The following is a 22063-nucleotide window of genomic DNA, read 5'->3' on the forward strand; positions in this document are numbered from 1 at the left end:
GTATGAAGCAGGACTTTCATATTATACCTTTTCAAGAATTTATTTGTTACATAGAATTCATATGGATAAAACTAAGGCCTGAAGACTTTGTTATGATAATCCTGCCTGAATGTCCTGTTTCTGTGTTATAGTATCTACAGGTTTCTGTGTGAAGGCCCAGATTCTCAAATGAAAAAATGGAGATGAGCATCCAAATATCCCTGACTCATAGGCCTGTATCTGCCTTTTAACAGATGAAGACCTTAGTCTTTATTGGAACGAGATGACACATTACAGCAAAACACATTGTTACATCATGGATTTAAATGAGATTTTTAACTGAGATATCTCACGCCAAAAATTATATATGACACGTTTCTCATATGTTGGTGATGGTAATCCAAGCAAATGTAACAGCAGGGTGGTGGATTCTTCATTTTGTTTAAATCCTTCATTCTCTTTAGGTATAGTACAGAGTATAAGGCATGGCAGCTGGCTGGATACAAAGAACTTTGCTTCTTAAGTAAGATTTGGCTTGCATTCCTGGACTAAAGTGCTACATTTGCAGTTTCCCTATAGACTGTCATGACTGCACAGGAATTAGGAATATAGACAACTGCAGCTATACCCGCAAATTAGGAGCTAGGCCTAACTATTTGGACAAAATTTGATTATTTGCAACTTCCTAGCCTTCTCTCTGACCAGTGTTTACAGTAACACGCTTGTTTTAAATCCATTCTTTCAAGTCTCCATGTCTTCTTTCATTTTACCTTTTTTTCTTGCATTGTCTTCTATTTGGTTTTGGTTTTCCTACTTTATTACAATTCTGTCTCTCCTTAGCAAGAGCTTTTCTCCCTTTCACACTGCACTGCTTCATACATTGTCACAATTCAGAAATGATATGGGCCTTGTGACAGGGCTCCTTTGTTTTTTTCCTGGAAAGGTGCAAAAGGCCACCTGTGTTATAAAAGGACATTCCAGTCAGTTACACTCCCCAGTTTTCAAATATTCAGTCTATGTTATAAATAGTTCAAGGTCAGAAAGACTGCAACTAACAGAGCTAATTTCCCTCACCATTTACCTTTTTTTTTTTTTTTTAAATGTATTTTTCCATATTTGACTTCACTGAAATGATTATACTCTCACTAATGCTGATGTTACTGTACTCTAGAAAATGGATTTTCTCTTTTAATTTGTTATTGGAAAAAAAAAAAGCCATGGTAAATGAATTTAACAGGTTGTGTTTGATCCTAAAAGGGGTGAGATTGTATCCTGTATTCACTGTAAAGTCAAATCTATTATTAAAATCTTTTACTATTAAAGCTTATACTGCTATTCAACACAGACTTCAACAGTTTTTTCCCCAGGAAGATGCAGCTTGTCATTTTTTCCGTGTGTCACTGAAAGCATGGGACAGCATTAGCAAATTATGTACACGGAAGAACTGACAATGTGAGAGAGGTAGGTGGAAAGTAATGCAAAACTTGCATGTAGCTATGCTCTATTAAGTAAGAGTTCTCTGCAGACAACAAAGGAAAGCTTTGTAAGCATCTGTCACTGAGGATGCGCTTATCACTTGGCAATTTTAAAAGCAAACTCAAATGTGCACTTGCATTTACATACTGGGTTATTTCAAAGATCTTGTCACTAGATCTTGCAGGTCTTATGCACATACAATTCTGGAAGTAACAATTTAAAGGTTGCCTTAGAAAATTCATTTCTATATTCAATCATAGTTAAACTCCAAGTGAACTGACACTGGCTTTTGAAAACATACTTTGAATTTCTGATAGTATCTTTCTTCTTCAAAGCATTTTACAAGCTCTTCTGTTTACAAAGATGACAAACTAGTAAGATCCAGCCAGCTCTGAGTTAGAAAAGACTAATCAACTATCAGGGAGTAACTAGCCACTCCATTGTGCATGTTGAAGGAATTTTATCTCAATCAACAGGGGCATATGGGCTTCCTGTTATGAATAAACTTAAGAAACGAGTTGGTCGGTGTCTTAAAGATACTTCTCAGCAAGCTCAATAAATTTTAATTGAGAGTTTTACTTGTTTTCTTTTAAATCAGAAGAATCTGGCGTAATATAAGCAAGGATTTATTTTATCATAACTTATTAAACAGCAAGATGTCAAAAGTAAATCAACATTACATCTCATTGCATACAAACACAGCTGAATAACCAGACCCATTGCCTCTTCTAGCCAAAAACAACCAGCTGCATTGCTTATCCTGATTACATCAATTTAAGCAGTATTTCCAAAAGCAGCAAGAAAGCCCAAAATAAGCAATTGAATGAAAATATTGTTTGGTACATTTGGATAAACATATGAATTTACTGTAATAGGAGAGATAGATCTTAGGTTGAATCAAGTGGTAAGCTTCTGTAGCTATTTAATTTAAAACATATTCTACCTGTCACTGAGTTTCTCAGTTACAGTGACACCACTCACCTTTCTTTGTTGCTTCCTGGAAGAAAATCCTTCCAATTTGAGAGTTTAAGTTTCAACACACTTTATCATTCTTTTTTAACTGTGACGTTTGTTACCAACTTTATGCCAGTATTCTTGCAACAGTGTTTGCTTGTCTCTGCCATAAGGGAAAGGAAATGTAATGAAAAATGTAATGAAAAAATAATACATTGTTGTCTCCTTGTAGGTTTGGAAAACTATACAAAAGCTCCTTTTTATTTTATTTTATCTGGATATATGTGGACTGTATTTAATTGGAAAGTATTGATATTCTTTGTCCTTAGTGACTTTTGCAACCACTTGCAAGTGAAATCTAGAGCTTATATAATTTATTATTGTTGTGATTACTGCTGCTGTTTTTAAATAATAGTTATTGTAGTCTAAGAATATAAAAGGGGCAAGACTTACAGGAAAAGGTAATAACATTTTTGAGATTAATTCGCACAGACTAAAAAATGGAAAAACTTTTAAGAGCTTTTCTTCACAAATATTTCCTCTCATATTACTTTTTCCATTAATGTGAAACAAAGAAGAATATTAAGTATTGTAAATCAACAGGTGGTCTGACCTTGAGTCTCAAGCTCTGGAAAATATTTGGCAATATGACTCCTATCCACAGCTAGCAAAATATTCAAAGATATTCAGCAAATTATTTAGTAATACATTCCTACTTTATTGCAAGGCAGTGTCAAATAGCATTCCAAGCACAATGATGCTGGGTTTCACACTGGGGTCTCTGGGCAGAATATCACCTGTTTGTTTGTTTTTTTCTTAAACACAAGATCATTGACTTTCAATATTTCATCTAAATACCATCATGTTAAAATTCCTTTCTGACTGGCAATAGTGAATGGTGAGAGGCAAAATAGCTAGAAGCGTTGTAGGGCTCCTTTAACTCACTCAATCTTAAATTTTCAGGTTGGACTATGGGTTAGACTGTATTCTTTCTTCTCCCTTTCTGTTCTCTCTGATCCTATATTCTATCTTTCTTATCACTACGAACGTGCTTCTCCAAATGTTTGTTAAGACTTTCTATGGACAGTGCAATATAGTAACAATAAAATATGACTAAGTGAGAAATGACGTCTAGGGAAGATTACATTAATATTTCATGAGGACACAGTGTTCTTATGCAAACTAAGAGTAAAGTCAGTGGGGTAAACACAGATATTCTTGCCAAAAGTATCACAGGCTATGGAGTATAAACACTGTGGGTTTTCTTGTTGTTTGTTTGTTTCATCTGTAAAACTGGCCATCCTTACCAAAATTCTTCCTAAATCTACATCAGAATATCAATACAACACTGATATTTGACAGATGAAAGAGAATGTTCATATACTATCATACAGGCATACAGCTCCCCTGAATCCTGACTGTACTCCACAGGCATACAGCTCCCCTGAATCCTGACTGTACTCCAAAACAATAGGACTATAGGAAAAAAAATATCTACACCCTATGTTTAGGAAGCTTCTTCTCATAAGTACTTCAAGACTTCAGAAGTCCATTAAACTGGTTTCACAGGTATCCCTGAAAAGTCCTGTTAAGAAATTAGAGTTAGAAAATGACATGTTTTCAACACAGTTCAAACTGGAATTTGGGGGTACAATTTGGGCTCAAAGTACCCCTAGGTGCAACATGCAGCAGTGCAAATAAAGCTGGGCACTGCTGCTAGAAAATATGGTGGAACTGAGGTAAATATTGTTAATCAAACACCATAATAAGTCATGGTGAAGGAACATTGAGTTTTTAGGCTTCGAGAGATTAAAAGTTAAAAAAAAAAAAAAAAAAAAAGTAATTTGAAGAGGAGGAGAGCTTTAGCTATTGGCTTTTGAATGTGCCTAGCTAAGGCAAGCTAGCTGTATTTGAACAACACCCAGTGTTGCTGTCCCTGCAGATAACATATTCCACCTGCTGCCAGCACATCACAGAATCAAGCCTATCCCTGATCAGATCTGCTGAAGGTAATTCTGACGTGTCTTTTTTTTTTTTTTTTTTTTTTTTTTTTCTGTTTTGCTTTCTCATCACCCTAATACATTTCAGTGTTAGTAGGGACCGCGCCGGGCCGGCCCCTCGCTGCCGCGGCGGCTGTTTCCCAACCGGCGGGTGAAACTTCGGCAGAGCCCGGCCCTGGGGGCATGGGGACGGGCGGGGCGGTGCCACGGCCGTAATGGCGGCAGAGAGACGGTAACGGCGGGTAACGGCCCGGCACGGCACGGCACGGCCAGGCCGTTAAAGCCGCCGTTCCGCGTCCGGCTCCGTGTTTGGCTCCGCCTCTGCCTGCGGGGCTGGCCGAGGGGCGGCGGCGGCGGCGGGAGCCGGCGGATGGAGGAGCCGCGTCCGTTCAGCTGCGGTTCGTAACACGGCGGGGGGAGGGCGGCCGCTAGCTCGTCCCCGAGCTGCCTCAGGAAGCCTCAGCCGGGTAAAAGCCACTACTAAGGTCTAAAGCACCAGGTGGTGATAGCATTTTGTTCGTTTGGGCAAGTTAATCGTGTAGTTGTTCAAGTTTTTTTTTTCTCCTTTTTTTTTTCTTTTTCTTTTTTTTTTTTTTTTTTTTCTTCTCCCAAATGCTTCAATGAAACAGTTTCTTTTCTAAGTAAATGAGTCCCATTTCCTTCATGAGGGGTTTTTGCATTGGGAACTCATACATTTTCTGTAGAGAAAGGTATTTTGTTCTCCAGATCTTTGAGTATTTTGCTCGAGATTGCTTATTCTACGTATTAAGCATGGTAGTGTTCTTTAGCTTATAGTATAGTGCTTTTATAGGATGCTGTTTGCAAATGGAGTGTGGAGAAAATAACTGTCACAAGAAAAGATTTTTCTACTTGAAAAGAATCCTTGGATGCTTTCCTCAGAAACGTTGATGTCTGTGTGTCAGATGATCTCCAGGCTTAGGCCTCCTGCTTCCAAATTAGCTTTCATCAGGTGAGCTTTGGAGTTGGCAAGCCGTAGGAAGCACAGGGTCTGGTAGGGTGCTTTTCTGGGGATTTAGGGTCTGCAGTCTTGGCGGCCACAAACTAAGGTGGGTTTCAAAGCCAAACGAAAGTATGTCCTTATAAAAACAAACCTAAGAATTAATATAATTAAACTTGGTGATTTTTAAGTTTTGATACTGTAGCCAAAGTCTCTTGTCAACATTATTCCTATGCTTTAGATTGAAATTGGCTTGAGAAGATTGTTGGAGAGAGACAGACTAAAAGAAAGTTTTCTATACTTAAAGATTGTTATAGAAAGATGACATCTTGGACCTTACCCCGATGAATGAGCTTCTTGAGAGGAGGAGTAGTTTTACAGTAGCTTGCTAATCGTGTGTTGGAAGCCACAGAGACAAATAAGGATCTGCCCAATATGAACGTCATGGTGGGGAGAGATGCAGGGTTATCTGCCTAAATGCTGTTAACTTGTGAAACGAATTAGATCAGATTCCTGATTATTTAGGTTACTGTTTTTCTTTTTTTTTTTTTTTTTTTCCTCTATCTGATGTGTTGTGTTTATAACGTGAAGCCCTGAGCAAATGTTTCTGTGGTCTTATGGACTTCAGAGTATGAGACACAATTGCAATGTTGATGATAACAGTAAAAGCCTAGAATAACTCCAGAGTGTCTTAATTCTAGGTTTACAGTTGGTAGCAGAGTTTCTCTTCATTTTAACTATGCATTTTTCAATAAAGAGCTCAAACTGGTTCTGCCTTTGAAACATATCATAGAGCTTCAATGAACTAGAAGGTAGAATTAGGAATTTCATTTAATGTCTGACTTACAGAGAACCCATTGCTGAGATCCTTGTGCAGGGTTGTTTCTTCTGGGTCAGTTAGCGTGAATAATGCATACAAGATGAAAACTTACAGGGGTTTGCAGTGTGAATTGTAGTTGCCTGCTTAATATTTGTGACTTTGCTTATGTATATGGCATGTGTTAAACAAAATGTACCATAGAAATAGGAGTTACTAATAGCCTTTACTAGAGGGAGACTAATTAAAACTATAAATGCTGAACTTCTCATCTGAAAAGTATGTTTTCTTTTTTTTTTTTTATTATTTTTTTATTTGTTGTGTCTATAATGTTAGTGTTTTGATTGTGTAATTTAATTTACGGTAATAAAAATGTAGTACTTGTTTTAGGCTGCACTGAGTTGTTCAGAACATGCAGAACTCTAAAATCTGAATGTGTAGCTGCTGTTCTAGAAGTACCTGATGAGATCTTTCAGGTTCCTGTGGAAAACTGGCTTTGTAGGTGTTTTTTTTATTTTTTTTTTAATGAAATGTTGAACCTAATATTTTGTCTATCAGCTTGGTTTTGGGAAAAGAATTTTCGCTCTCAAGAACATTTTTCATTTCTTTAGTAGGAAAGTAGGAGACCGCATGCACAAATACCATTACAGAGGGATCCTGTAGTAGTTTGATTTTTGGTATAAGATTTGTGTCTATAATTTTGAAAGTATAATGCTTTTTATATTTTGTTCTTTCTTTGGCTTATATTGTCTAAAAAGTGCACTTTTCTGCTCTGCATTCCATAATCTGCTGAAACTGTAATGAATGAATTGCTGTTTGTTTAGATTTTCAGAAACTTACATGGTTGTTTGCAAACAGAAATGATGCCTAAGTTTTGTAGAAGTTAAACTGAAAAAAAAATAATAAATAATTTGGAACAGTTATCTGACAATTCTGGGACAAGGATCTTGACTGGATGCTAGTTCAAGTGATAGTATAGAAGATACAGAAAGAAGTTTCTATTTAAAAATCCTTCTGAGGGGGTGGAAAATCTTCTTTATATTTTGGTGTGGTAGGGTAATTAATAATAATTACAAATTAAGTCTTGATTATTCAATCATTGCTTTTTTTTTTTTTAGCAGTTAGGTCTTCTATGATCAAGAATCTGTGTGTGCATTTACTTATTTTTAAGAAAAGCATTCTTTTACTTGAAATGAATTAACATTTTTGTGGTTATGATAAACTTTAACTGAAATGCACCTGTATCTAAATTCAAGATGTGTTAAAAGCTCCGTCTCCATTAGCATCAAAATACCTACTGGCTGAGCTAACATGGAACTGTGGCAGTTCGTCTTGCTTAACTGGGACATGATATAGAGATTATTATTATTTTTTTTTTTTAATAATTTTAAATACTTGATAAAAATAAACAGAAATGCTGACTAATGCTGTTCTAAGGTAGATGCATTAAGAGTTATTTTACTTTTTCTTTTACTTAGGGCTCAGAGATGGATTCTTTGGAAAGGTCAACAATTAGAAGTGAGCAAAAATCCAGGTAACTAGTGTTGCAGAGACTAGTTATTCTGCAAAACTATTAATGAAAATCTGAAAACATAATGGAAATACATTATTGAAAGTCAAGTATGAGAACAACATCATACTTGACAACTTGAAATGATCTTCAAAAACTAGTTTCTCCTCTAACCATGTGCTTCTTATTTGCTTAATTTGTTCTTGGGGCATGAATAATATGCTTGCTGAGTAGAAACAATTCCTGCTCAATGTAGCAGGAAGACAAGGGGGTTATCAACAACATTTTCTTTGTAGGCTTTAGCTACAAGCATTACCATTATGAACAGGATTATTAATTTCTTTGCCTGAGGCCATTTCAAATTAAATGTTTCAGTTTTAGTTAGTTTCAGGTGATTGTGAAATAAGAGGTATTGAAGAACTGTGATACTGGATTAACAGTAATTAACTGTAGAGGTAGGTTTGAAAGTCAAGGGAATGTTGTTTTTTATTACTGAAATCTTTGTTTGTCTACAGTGATTTAAATGTCTTTACACTTCTTTGCAGAGTAATGGTGGAAAGAATAATTGGTGAGGAAACATCAGTTCTTTTACACTGGCTTGGTGCTAAAATACATATTTGGAATAAGGGGTTAAATGGAATTATTTTGTATAAACATCAGGATTATTACTGAAACACAGCCAGACTCTCGTGGTAGTTTCTTCTGCTGTCTTGTTCAGTGAATACTGGGATACTCTCAAAGGTGCATTTGGCTGTAACCTGTAGCATCAGAACAGGGGGCTAGATAAACCCTTGGTCTGAACAAGCATGACTGTTCTTATGTTTGTGTGTCCTAACGTGAGAATAAGTGGGAATAAATACACTGCTTTTTTTTTTTTGTTTTTTTTGCTAGATAAAAACAAGTTTTGTTTGAAATAGTAGAACCTTCCCATTTCTAATAGTTCTAATTACTTTCTGTCTTGTGCATTAAATAAATGATTGGGCAGTCCTCTGACTGCTTTTTCAAAATTTCGTTTGAAATGGTGTCTGGCTAGCCCAGTGAACTGAAAATTGTTAGTCAACTGTTTTGGGTCTCAAAAGTATTAGTGATTTAAAGTTGCTGTCATCTTACGGCTTTTATTATGCATGTTAACGTGGGGGGAGAAGTCCATTTTAGCTTTGGGGAAGATTGTTAACTGCTGCCATGCTTCTGCACAGAAAAGGAGGACTCACTTCCTTCTGGGTGTTCAATATTTTGCACAAGTGTTAATATCTCATACAAACTTCTTGAGTGACAGGAAATCTTCAGACAAGTTAGAAATAGAAAATGTGCTAAACTGCAGAAAATGATCTGTGTTTTTTGTTTGCTTCTTTTGAGAAAATTCTTAAAAAGCCTAATAACAAAGCAGCCTCGGGACCTTCTTCTTGTAATTGGAACCGGAGTAAGTGCTGCTGTTGCACCAGGAATCCCAGCGCTGTGCTCCTGGAGAAGCTGCATCGAGGCTGTAATTGAAGCAGCAGAACAGTTGAAGGTGCTGCATCCAGGAGACATGGCTGAATTTCGTAAAAAAGTGATCAAAGATAGAGACCTGCTTGTGGTTGCACATGATCTCATCAGGAAAATGTCACCAGTGAGTGTTTTTATAACATATGCTGACTTCTGGAATTATTATACATTTTTACTTTGTCACCAACTAAAATTTTTGCCTGTTTGCCAAAACTCAAATTTTACTGTTTAAAATTGAAATTTTGCTCATACTCATATAGTAAACTGAACATGTGGAGAGGCTTAAAAACAAAACAAAAATAACAACAACAAAACACCTGTGTTTTAGTGTAAGTAAGCTTTCATCATAATTAATGCAAGCAAGAATCTTGACTATTAAATATTCTCCATAATGTTGCCTGCCATTGAAAGAGAAACTTACAGCTCTGCTTGCTAAAGGTAGCGAGACCGTGAAAATACAGGTAGACTTAGACCCCATTGACAGCTTTAGATCACACAAACTGAACTGCTGTAGCTCACACTTCACTGAAGTCAGTCCATACATGCCTGGGTTCTCAGCCTTTGATTCTAGGCCCCAGAGGTTTTCAGATTGTGTATTAATAGGTTTGCCAAGTCTTTGCCAATTAGTGACATACAAGCAGAGTGATGTAAATGTGATGTTCTGCAACAGGTGGTGAGGATTACAAGCTTCTCTACAGGTGAAGTATAATAGTAACCTCCCTTTTGGGAGGAGTCTGTTAGGCTTTGCAGCAAATTTAATGTTTAAGAAATTCTTTCACAATTGGGAAGCAAAAATACAAACAAAACCACAAAACAACCCACACCCTCTAGTAGTATATCACAAACTTCACATCTAGGGAATGATAATTTTAGTACACTAGCTGATATTCAAAGCAGTAAAAGCATATTGAGAAAGATGAGGTTTCCATGTAGGTAGGCAGTAACTGCTTGAGGTGTAGACATTTGTTCTGTGTTTATTGAATATGAAGTCTGTACATTTTATAGAATTGATGTATGGTCGTGACTGTCCCAGCAGGTACTCAGGGCAAAAAAAAAAAGCCACCAGTGCTTTTAGGACAGCAGACCTTCATGTTTATTGTGCCTTTTTTTTTTTTTTTTTTTTTTACAGTGAGGATTTAACTGTAGCGAAACAATTTGGTTTTACTGTACCTACATTACAAACTTCCTTGAGCAAACTACAGTATTACTTTTAAGTGGTATAAAGTGGAGGCAAGAGCACCTGAATAATTTGTGATTATTTCTGATTTTTTTTGTACATTCTAACATTTATGCTTTATATGCTGTGCGAGTTCCTAGGTTATTACACCTATTTCTCTTTTAAAGAAATGCTTTGGAATTAAGTAAATATGGGTTTTCTGTTAGAGGTATTCATGTCACACGTCCTACTTATGAAGTGTTCATCTTTATTTTATTTTTTTTCCTTCTTCAGCGTACTGGGGATACAAAGCCCAACTTCTTCCAGGATTGCTTAATGGAGGTGTTTGATAACTTAGAACAACACATTCAGAACCCTGTTGTTCTGCAAGCAATCCTGAGACTAATGGAGAGAGGCACAATTGTTCTGACTACAAATTATGACAATTTACTTGAAATATTTGGTCATCAACAGGGTAAACCTATGGAGTCTTTGGACTTGAAAGATAAGGATAAGGTATGACTTAAAAGAGAAGGCAGCTCTGAGTCTTCATTGACAGATTGTTTTTCTGTGTAAAGCCTGTTAAGGCTAAAACTTCTTAATTGTTAAAGCATACTTTTAAGTTAACAGCTGATGCACTAACATTTATTTTCAGTATTTGTTTATTCTGAATAATCTGATAACAAATCACCAAATGACATTTCAGCAGCACGTTTATTAACCGCTCCCTACATTCCCTGGAAAAATAAAAACTGATAACTTTCATGAAATAATTGTAACAATCACAAATAAGATTTCACCTAGCGGATAATTAATTTGCTTTTCATATATTTTCTGTCAGCATTGCTGGAATTTGCTTGTTGGTTGAATGCTTGTTTGGACTGAAAAGCTGCAACTATCTTCAGTATCAGTAATCACCTCTTTGTAATTTAAAATAAGCTTAGGGATGAAATTAAACTCTTGCTGCAGGAAAAATGCAGAAGTTACTTCTGCTTTAAGTGGGTTTAGATGTTAGGACAGTTGTATATTTTTGCAATATCTTACTATAGTAGACGTAATGTTTAATTTTCTTTAGGTTCTTCAGTGGGCAAGAGGTCATATAAAATATGGAGTTCTTCATATTCATGGCTTGTATATGGATCCTTGTGGAATGGTGCTAGATCCTTCGGGATATAAGGATGTTACTCAAGATCCTGAAGTCATGGTTTGTGTGATCTTTAAAATACTTACCGTGTGTTTCCAAATTATTTTGTTTTTGTCATTTCATACACATTACCTTAGCCTATATGATCCAACAAAACCCTAGCTTAAATAATTGGGACACAGAAAAATGACATTATTCAGAAAGCCAGCTATGTTCTTAGGGCAGTGTATGCCCCTGTATACTGCTTCTTTGCAAGTCACAATTAAAAACCCCAGTTGTATGTCATAGTTCTAAAGCTAGTTCTAAAGCTCTTTGAATTTATCTTAAGGAAGAACACCAGACCCAGAATATCAGACAACATTGCAATAATTCTTTACCATATTTTACCATGTGGTAGGTTGGGTTCATTTTTTAGGGGCATAAGCTATAACTAGGTCCAGATCTTGGATCCTTAATGCTGTGTTACATGTTTGGAGAAATAAAACATTTGGTAAAGAATATTAATTTTCTGTACTTACTGATTGACCTATCAGGAGTCTAATATTCTATAATCATTATTCTTTCTGTTTAAAATGTCCTTACTGGAAATATTTATATGTACATAATTTTCTATGGTAACTTTTGATTTTGAGAATTTATTGTTTTGTAGAAACAGTACTTATGAAATGTCAGTTTGCTGCAATCCTAAAATATATACTTAATTCAGTTCAATAGTGATAGATGCTCTGCTTCTCCTTTTATGCCTGATGCATTTTAAAAGCTCTTACTTTGATCTTTTGGCTGTCAAAATAAATGTAGCTCTTCTGTTTTTATATTTCTGAACAGGAAGTTATCCAAAATTTGTATCAAACAAAGTCTTTTTTGTTTTTGGGCTGTGGAGAGACTCTACGTGATCATATATTCCAAGCTCTTTTTCTTTATACTGTAAAGAATAAGGTGGATTTAGAACATTACATGCTGGTGCTTAAAGAAAACGAAGAGCATTTTTTTAAGCTCCAGGCAGATATGCTTCTGCATGGAATAAAAGTAGTATCTTATGGGGACTGCTTTAAATAATTCCCAGAGTATGTACAAGATCTGACTACTCAAATCTGCAAGCACAGAAGTCCAGGTAATGTATTAATTCAGAAAATTTAGAGTAGGTACAGTTATCTGAACAGTTAGGCTGAAATGATGACAGTGTGTGTCGCTAGCACTAGGCCTGTGGAACATCTCCATTTATTATTGACTTGTAGAACTGAAACACATGCCAAAGTTGTAACCACATTTATTTCTGTAAGTTCTTTTTGTCTATTTGTAGTATTTGGTTAAGATACTCGCTCTCATGTTTGTTTGTTTATTGGTCTGGACTATTCTTGTATATTGAGTATTACATTATATGTGTCATAGTAGTAAAAGATAATTAAAAAATATGTAATAATTGGTGGGATAAACTGACCCAAAATTCATGATTACGCTTAAAGTGGGAAACTAAATCAGAAAAGGATGTAAACAGTACACCCAGTAGCATTTAGCTTAACACAGTTAGGACTGTGTTAGAGTACCTGAGTGTAAGCATAGTCTTTTGTGAAAGAAAAGTAGGAACTGTGGAATAATATTCCACTTTTTGACAGTAAATGATGTTCTGTAGAGTGTATTTTATGCTAGAATGGGAAATAATTCAATACCTTTGCAGAAGGTAACAGCTATGCATAGACAAGATAAGTTTTACCAAGTAGATCCTTCTACCCACTTTTTTTTTTTTCTTTTCCCTTGCATCCTGTGGTTTCTCATCTCTTAAAATCTCTAAGCCATAACAATAAAGAGCCTTTAGTATAAAACGGTAGAAAAAGAGCAATTTGAAGGAAAGGAGAGAGATTTCTTTACCATTTCCCAAACAAGGACAGTTCTACTATGGCTTATTCAGACAGCTGGGGAAAATAACCTTGGGAAGAATCTCATTTCAAAAATCTTATTTATGTCAGTGAAACTGCTTTGTCTACAGTTATTGCAAAGTGGTGCATAGCAGGTATCTTGTCCTTGCTCTCTACAAAAGAAGATCACAGGTAAAAGCCCAAACTATGTAATGGTTTCTGTAAGTGCATTTAGACTGGCTTTCTGTAAGTCCATTTAGACTGGCTTAGATTTTTCTGACCATGAAAGCTAGAGAAGTATTATAGCATCTAGGTTTTGGAAGGTCTGTCTGCAGTGTAGACACTGAAAAATACATTGGGGTGGAATGTCAGACACTAAAATAGCCTTAGCCTGCTAGTTTGTTTGGTCTTTGCCACACTAATATTGATTGTTATGCATATACTTTCATAGTCTGAGAAGTATCTAGAGTATGCGGAATCCAGACTATCCAATATATTGCACAGCAGCCATTGAGCTCAAAACAGGGTGAGAAATATATGTAACTGAACTCTAAATATGAAATAAAAAGGGTGATTATTGTTGGAAATGACTGCAAGATCAGACCATAATGCTGCCCTTTTCATTCAGTGGGATTACTGATTGGCATACTACTTCCAAGAAGAGGGACCTCTGACTTCTAACTCTTGTTGTTCTTATTTACAAGTCCCCAACGGACTTATTTACAAGGATCCCAAAGAAAACTGATTTTAGATGTAACTACTCCCTGTGGTACCCAACTGCCAGGTTTCATTATTTTCACTTTTGCTTTATAACAGACCTTGACAATATATTATTTTGTTATTGTTTCAGGGCTTATTCTGCAGAGAACTCTTTTCTTTCCCCTACTCATGAACTTTCAGTGATTTCTTACTGCCCATAAAAGTATTTCTTCCTTTTTTTGTGTTTTTATTTTAAACCGGGGTTCTTATGCAAAATCTATTTTTAAAAATAGCACAAGAAACTTGTCAGGCTATATGAAAGAAATATAACTTTGGTATTTTGGGGCATTACCTTAAAGGTGCAATATCTGGATGCTAACTTGTGCTGTTGCTGTGTCTCACCCTCCTCTAGATGCTGATTGAGTGGACAGCACAACGCTGTTGGATAAACAGTGTTCTTCTTTTCACAAAGTTTCATTATCTACCAGAGATACAAAAATAAGTCTGTAACTTACAATGTAATCAAATGACAACTGTGTAGTTCTCTGATTTAGTTGTAAAAGTCTACTTAACGGATTATTTCTCTTCTTTCCATATAGTAGCAGGTAACTGCTGGGTGTCATCAGTCAGTAAAATGACAAACTCCAGCAAACATATCAAAAACATATCATATTAGCGCTGATCAAATTAAGATATTAACATCGATGAGTTTTGGCTTAAATTTCCAAATGTAGATTCTCTCTTTTTAAAGATGACATTCATGTAAGGTATGTAATACTAAAGGTGAATTTTTGAAGTGTTGTACAATTATCTTTGTGATCCTTTGTGAAGATGGATCACAGGGAAGTTCCACACCAACATGCGAAAGAACTTTATCATAAGGGTGACAGAGCACTGGAACAGGCTGCCCAGGGAGGTTGTGGAGTCTCCTTCTCTGGAGATATTCAAGGCCCATCTGGATGCCTACCTGGGCAGCCTGCTCTAAGGAACCTGCTTTGGCAGCGGGATAGGACTTGATCTCTTCCAACCCCTACAATTCTGTGATCCCTCTGAAGCAGAGCAATAATACATTCACTTTTTTATTTTTTGTATAAAATAGCAAAGTATCCCTTTGAAACAACACTTCAACTTAAAAACATAGCAAAAACATAGCATTTCTAAAATCTTTGTGCTGCTGCAGCAAGTGTCAGGATTACAATGGATCAAAATTGTATAGAAGTATCACTTCATTATTGTATGTTAAGGGTCTTCTGCATTGCAGGAGATGAAAAACCCCACTCTTCCACAACCAAAAAATTATGCAAGGCCCAAGATATTTATGGGCAGGTGTAATAGATTAATTTTGGAATTTGATTTTACGCATATCCCTCTTTGAGATGAGGTCATAAATCCCTTTTTTCAGGAATGCACAACCAGGCACCAGTGGAGAAGAAACCAGAACAACTTAATCCAGTTCAACTTAGTGAGTTAGTAAGGAGCTTTTAGTTACCACCTTCCTTACAAGTAATTTTAGCACCTGTTATACTTGTATTTTGGAATACGTATCACACTAAACATCTCCTAACACAGCTTTGCATAGTAAAAATTCAAAACTAGTTTTAGGTGATGTATGTCTTAACTTTGAGGGCCTTTCCCTTCCATTAATTTTTACTGTTCACCTTTGCTGTTTCTGCTTCAGCAGTAGCTTATATCTAAAACTGCTTTTTTGAATAACAGCTCCAGACTTTTTACAGAAGCTTCTTGCCTGTGAACTCCACAGGCATTATCACACAAAACCAGAAAACTCATTTTCTTCAAAAGGCAGCTGTATAATTAGCTAGTTACTGTTTTATATCTTAGTACCACAGCTCAGTGTTGGGAGAAGCCTTGGGGTCACTGAATTGCTGCAGATGTTTACTAGGTGTTAGAATCCAAGTATAAGAACCTTAGTGGACCAGTATTGTGTTTAAATATTTAGTGCTTGTAAACAAAACAAAACAAAAACCATGTATTTATGCACATTCACACTACATGTATGTAGGATGATTAAAATACTATTTCTTACTGTTTTTTTCCCCTCTCTTTCCACAGGAACTTCATGTATGGACAGTGCTAAAAGGAAATTAAGAGAAAATGGTACTGACTCTCCCAAGAGAATCAAGCAGTCAGATAATGGTATATCTACTATTGAATGGGAGGGGGAAAAACACACACAAAACAGTTAAAATCTGCTGTTTTTAACAGCAGATGTTTTATTTCTGCATTGAAGGTTTTGAGCTAAGTATTTCCATGGTTTCAAGTGGGATAAAAATCGTGTATGTCTTAGCATTTTCTTTTCTAGGGATGTAAATGGTAATGCATGTGAAATTTTGAGTGATACTAGTCACTCTGCAGGCACTTCTGAACTAGTGAACTACTGAAACTGTATCTGTAAGGTCATTTAACAGCACAAGTTTTACCTGCCTGTTTTTGAAGCCAGATGGACCATGTTCTTAACATTTTGGCCTGAATATGGTGATTTGAAGCACAATGGAGGTGCTGTTCAGATCTGTCAATTACTGTTGGCATACTATGGAACTACCTGTTAGTTGCCTTTAAAATGAAGGATTTTTTAAAATTCTTTTTCTCATCAGCTGATCTGCAATTAGGCTGCATGAGGTTGATTTCTTCAGGGGGGGGTCTGTCAGCACAAGTTTGCAAGATTCAGACCTCTCTAAGCTGCTTTGAGCAGGAAGTGTTTTGCATTTATGGAACCTACATCACAGTAACTTCCCTATTTTATGTTTTTAGCACAAGCATTCGTTTTCACTTGTCAGTCTACTAAGGCATGAGTTTACAGGGAGGGAAATCAAGAAAAATACAGTGGCATGCATGGGGGTTTACTGACCCTTTTGCACTATATTTTCATGGAAATATTCTAGTGGTTGTCTAACCACACTATGTTGCCAGTTATCTCAGCAGATAATGGACAGTCTTAATGCAGTGGGAATAAAACAGGGTAGTATCTGATCATGTATCTGACATTTTCTAGTGTGTAACTTCGATGACAGCTGAACTACTCAAATGACTAAAGTTAGGCAGTATGCTCACTTCTTTCCTGAGTTACTGTCACTTTACCTTGCACTGAATTGTTCCAGCACTTGACTGACAGAATTACTGCTTTAGTTGCTAACACTGATCTGGCATTTTCTAGTCAGCTGCCTCTCACCTCAATGTCTGCAGGAGAGCATATTCAGGGTCATTTTTGTGCTGATACGAGCCCATTTATATCTGGGGGTCCTGGAGGTTGCTTCAGGTAGGTTTCTCTGAGGTTCCTTGTGGAGCTGATCTGTAATGCCTTGTGAGAGTGCACAACACACGTGATGTTGTATGGGGAAGTGAAAGTCATAGGGCTGGGGGGCTGGGCCCACATAGTTGTAAATGGAATAAACTCCAGCTGGAGGCCAGTCACCAGCAGTGTCCCCCAGCGCTCAGTAATAGGGTCAGTTCTCTTCAGTATCTTTATCAATGATCTGGACAAGGAGACTGCAAGCTTACTGACAGTGCACACGGTGTTGATCTGCTCGAGGGCAGGAGGGCTTTGCAGAGAGATCTGGGTAGGCTGGACCAATGGGCTGAGGCCAACTGTATGAGGTTCAACAAGGCTCAGTGCTGGGTCCTGCACCTGGGGCACAACCCCATGAAGTGCTACAGGCTGGGAGATGAGTGGCTAGCTGGAAAGCTGCCTGGCAGAAAGGGACCTGGGGGCATTGGTTGATAGCTGGCTGAATATGAGCCAGCAGTGTGCTCAGATGGCCAAGGCCAACGGCATCCTGGAGAAGAGGATGCTTAGGGGAGACCTTATTGCTCTCTACAGCTACCTGAAAGGAGGCTGTAGCGAGATGATGATTGGCCTCTTCTCTGACTGAGAAGCAATATGCCTCAAGTTGTGCCAGTAGAGGCCTAGGGTTGGTATTAGGAAAAACTTCTTCACTGAAAATTATGAAGCATTGGAAAAGGCTGCCCAAGGAACGGGTTGAGTCACCATCACTGGAGGTATTTAAGATGTGTAGATGTGGTGCTTAGGGCTATGGGTTAGTGGTAGACTTGGCAGTGCTATGTTAGTGGTTGGCCTTGATGATCTTAGAGGTCTTTTCAAAACTACATTAGTCTATGGAAAACAACTTCTGCATGTTCTGTAGTCTGTATGTTTACAAAATGAAAAGCTTGAAACTAAGACACATGCTTCTTTCTAGACTAATCACTAATGAGATGGTTAGAGTTCTTTTGGTGGGGTATGTCCTTGTCCCTTTTCTGAAGTAGGCAAATGAAAGTTCTGAAGATACTTTACATAGAAAAGCAATCTAAACAATACACATGCACTCCTATCTCAGAGGAAAATACTCCATATTTAGAAACCATACTTAAGAATACTATCTTACACCAAAACCCAAAGAACCCAACTACCGGTTCACATGTTTTCAGCTGTTTTTTTTTTTTAAAGTTAAACCAGCCGGAAAGGTGGCCATATGCATCCTCTCATTTATGGCATTGCATTTCTGCACACATCACTTTTGAAAATTGTCTTTTAGCCTCGTGTACCATTACTGGTAAGACTAACCTATGGAACTTGCCCTTTCCAATCAGCATGAATGTGTAGTTTCAGTGGTTAGGCATGCTGGCTTGGACGATGATGTATCAGATTAGAACACTTATGCTGCAGGTTGAAGCATCAGTTTAATTTACAAATAAATAGTCAGTCCTTAAGAGGTCAGTTTAAGCTGTACTCTAAAATTGTGTAGCACTTTATCCTGTGCCTCAGATCAGATCCACATTAGAAAACCACATTCCCTTCCTCTTGTAAGGATCAACTTGCAACTGAACATTAGTGATTCTTTGGTTTTGTAGACAATGGTGACTTGTACAACAGCCTTTCCTTACTCAAGTGCTTTGCATTTGAATCTGGAAAAGCAGATAAGTAATTAATGGGTTATTCTGGGGGTTATACCCCTATCACATGACTACTGTCATCCATTTACATTTTAGCCACTGTATGGAAAGGGTTGCCTTAAAGCTACCTCAGGGTTTAAAACAGTCAAAAGGGACAGAAGGTGCAGGCTGTTGCATTTGATTTATGAGTTATGCAAAAGAGTAACATGTTTAGAACTTCATTGAAATTACTACCTCTGTACAGTGAAGAAACTACCCCTAGAACTGGACATGTTAAATGTTTGCTGAGTCTACTCTAGATGGTTCTTTTTGTAATTTTTTAAAATGGGTCTAAGATACTTACTGACTGAAACAGTCTCCTTGACCATTTATTATCCTGTTTTGTTTATGCTACATAATAAGGTGGTAGGAAATCTAGTACATACTCTAATATTTAAAATCAACCATGCCAGTCTTGTATAATAGCTAATACACGTAGCTTTTACCTTTCTTCCCACATTTAGTTCTTTCCTGTATTTTTCTATTTCAACTATGTGTTCTGCAAAAATGGTTAAAACCCCAAGCTTCTGTATTTGCAATATGCAGACTGATCAGGATCAAAGATCTTTGAAAAACATTAGCAGTAGCTCTTCTATTCATCCTTCATCCAATGAATAGTGCTTCTATTCATCCAATAGAAGCACTGCCATGCTTGTTAAAAGATGTTTAAATAAGTGTTACAAACTTGCAGAGTATGTTCAGAGTAAATCATTTTTATTTAATGGAGTGTAGCAGCAACATTAACTATTTGATAAACATTTCTCTACAGTTAAGTGGACACATTCAAGTCACTGAAATGCCTTCCATAGGAACACACTAATGCTCATCTTTCATTCCTTCCTTATGCAGTAACCTCAACCATCCAGTGTTTGTGTGCAACAAGCACTATAGAAGCAAGACATTACAAGGTGTAAGTGTGTAATAAGCATGGTGGACTACAGGAAGTTAGTATATGAACACAAGATATAATTAGGAGCAAGCATAAGCCAAATGAAGGTCTTCAGTATGCACCAAGATAAAACCCAGGCCAGATTAATTGATTCTAGCTCTCAAATAATGTTCTGTAACCAACTTTGTTATTGCTGTTTCTTAGATGAAGCACAGCCAGCAAGATTGATGGCACTAGGACAGCTATACAACAGGTAGTTGTCAGCTCAACTGCAAAATAATAGCAGATAACTTTTTCTAAGGCTGCTACCTCTATGGCAGCTGCCTCACACCTGTTTTATTCTTCTCTGTTGTGGATAGGGTACAATACCTTGGAAGTTTTCTCCAGGTCACATTAAACCTCTAAAAAGGTGTAAGGCAAGCTTTTGTAAAGCTCACTCTTTTCATAAGGTATCAGGGGACAGCTGAAGTATTAAAGGCATCACACAAGTCATGCAAGACATTAGCTATATTCCTGTTTTTTAAAATACCAAGATAGTGGAAATAATCCTATCTGAAAGCAAACAGATGCACGTGCAACACAAAGACCTGTAAAGGTCCTGACAAGACCAGTGTTAACATGCACTGGAAATAAATCTAAACACATTTCTTCTCATAAAAAGTCTTACTCTCTGTAATACAGTGCGCTTATGTGAACCCATAGTCCTTCATCTTAAGACAGAAAAAAAAAAAAAAAAAACACAAAAAATACCTTTGAGGAAAAGGCTTTGCTTACCAGAATAACACACACTTAATAAGAACCTCTGTCTTGTTAACAAACTGTATCAATGAGTGACTCCCTCAAAGTTTTAGAACACTTTTTTTTTTAAATGTAAACATTTATCTATTGATCTGTAATACCCACTTTCAGATTTTAACAGTCAGCTGTAAACATGCTTTGTATCACCTGGCCCTGAAGTTATCCTTGTTTTATTTTTATAAAGAACTGTGTACATATTTCTCCATTTCTTCTTGGTCATCTGGATACTCGGTAAGATCCAAAGTCAGTACCTGACTGAACATACCATTATCATGCTGAAAAGAGGAAGAATCACACAATTCAAAACATTTCTGTTACTTGAAGTAAACACTTCATAAATGACTGCGATACAATAATGAGCTTGAGTTACCAAAGTGGTCTTTTCATCAAATCAGTACATGCAGTTACATCTGAAAACAAAATTGTTCAAACCCAGCAACAACTTCATACATAATTCACTAGTAATTCTGCACATGTAAATTGGTACTTCAACAAAACCAGCTTGTGTTAGTTAACAAAACTTAATTTTTACCTCTGGACACACTCCAATCAATGCATCTGCTTTGGAATAAAACTCTTCCTTCAGAGAAATAACTATCATTTGAAACTGTTCATGTGCCTGCTCCCTAATGAAACTTGATACCTTTAGAAAGAAGCCAAATGATAAAGTTAGTTCTGGCCAACTGAAACCACGCTGTAATTACTGTAATCACGGAATGGTGAGGAAAGAACTTAACTACATTAGCATCAGAAGTCAATGATTCAGTTGTGAAATAAGGAAGATAAAAAAGAGAAAACTGTCTTAAGACATACAGTGCATATTAAGAACCTCCCTCTGATTTGCTGCTTTGATAACAATCATTCAATCCAATGAATAAAGCTACAGAAGAACATCAGTGCCAATGGAAGTTATTTTATGTATTAGAATTTAGAAGGGAGGTAGAAATTCCCAAATCTGAATAAAAAAATGTGAAAAAGCTGTTACTGGTTGTTTACTAGTATTCATTTAATGTTAGTCCACATTGTAGGTGACAATTTTTTTCCCAATGATCTGCAAAATGAAAAGTACAAATAATAAGCTATAAACTGGAGACTGAGTAAGGCAGCACCCCATAATATAAATTACATAGTAAAGGAAAACAAGTACTTTTTTAGTCAATCTGTACAGTTTTATCCATGTGTGGTAGAAGATATTATTTGAGGAACAGCCTTTAGTGAATTACATCATTAACATTCAATTTATGATATAATTACAAGAAGATTATTGAATATCTGCTTCAGCAAATCTTTAAACCAGAAAAACATAAAGGAAAAAGATTTCTTCATTCAAAGCATAAAAGCTAGATATCACAGAGTACCAGCAACATATAACATTTCCACATATCATTTTTGCTCACT

At 36.6% G+C, this 22063-nt stretch overlaps 2 protein-coding genes across 3 annotated transcripts in view; one reads left to right on the forward strand and one right to left on the reverse strand.

Annotated features, from left to right (window-relative positions):
• Window positions 1-4632: 4632 nt before the first annotated feature.
• On the forward strand, window positions 4633-16220 carry FAM118A (family with sequence similarity 118 member A). 2 transcript variants are annotated; one of them, XR_014619276.1, is made up of 7 exons: window positions 4633-4807; window positions 7663-7718; window positions 9051-9303; window positions 10630-10851; window positions 11411-11539; window positions 12305-12590; window positions 16102-16220. XR_014619276.1 is itself a non-coding variant. In XM_084304534.1 (6 exons), exons 2-6 carry the CDS (start codon window positions 7672-7674, stop codon window positions 12533-12535), a joined length of 882 nt encoding a protein of 293 aa, XP_084160660.1. In that variant the 5' UTR covers window positions 4633-4807; window positions 7663-7671; the 3' UTR covers window positions 12536-12812. The 2 variants fall into 2 exon arrangements, 1 of the variants encoding a protein (XP_084160660.1); XM_084304534.1 differs by lacking the exon at window positions 16102-16220 and having other exon boundaries at window positions 12305-12812.
• An 18-nt stretch (window positions 16221-16238) lies between these two features.
• The window catches only part of SMC1B (structural maintenance of chromosomes 1B), a gene marked incomplete at its 5' end in the record, with an annotated part of 39575 nt that continues 33750 nt past the window's right edge, over window positions 16239-22063 (reverse strand). The window contains 2 exons of the mRNA XM_084304517.1: window positions 16239-20940; window positions 21198-21308. Coding sequence (XP_084160643.1) covers window positions 20842-20940; window positions 21198-21308 — 210 coding nt within the window. The 3' untranslated portion in view covers window positions 16239-20841. The remainder of the gene's footprint in view (window positions 20941-21197; window positions 21309-22063) is intronic.

This window comes from Netta rufina (genome assembly GCF_964035555.1).
Source record: "Netta rufina genome assembly, chromosome: 1".
Taxonomy (NCBI): domain Eukaryota; kingdom Metazoa; phylum Chordata; class Aves; order Anseriformes; family Anatidae; genus Netta; species Netta rufina.

Coding starts and splice junctions, on each gene's coding strand:
- FAM118A (XM_084304534.1), top strand. CDS start 7,672: ATGGATTCTTTGGAAAGGTCAACAATTAGAAGTGAGCAAAAATCCAG. Junction 7,719..9,050: donor AGAAGTGAGCAAAAATCCAG/GTAACTAGTGTT, acceptor GCTTCTTTTGAG/AAAATTCTTAAAAAGCCTAA. Junction 11,540..12,304: donor CTCAAGATCCTGAAGTCATG/GTTTGTGTGATC, acceptor ATTTCTGAACAG/GAAGTTATCCAAAATTTGTA.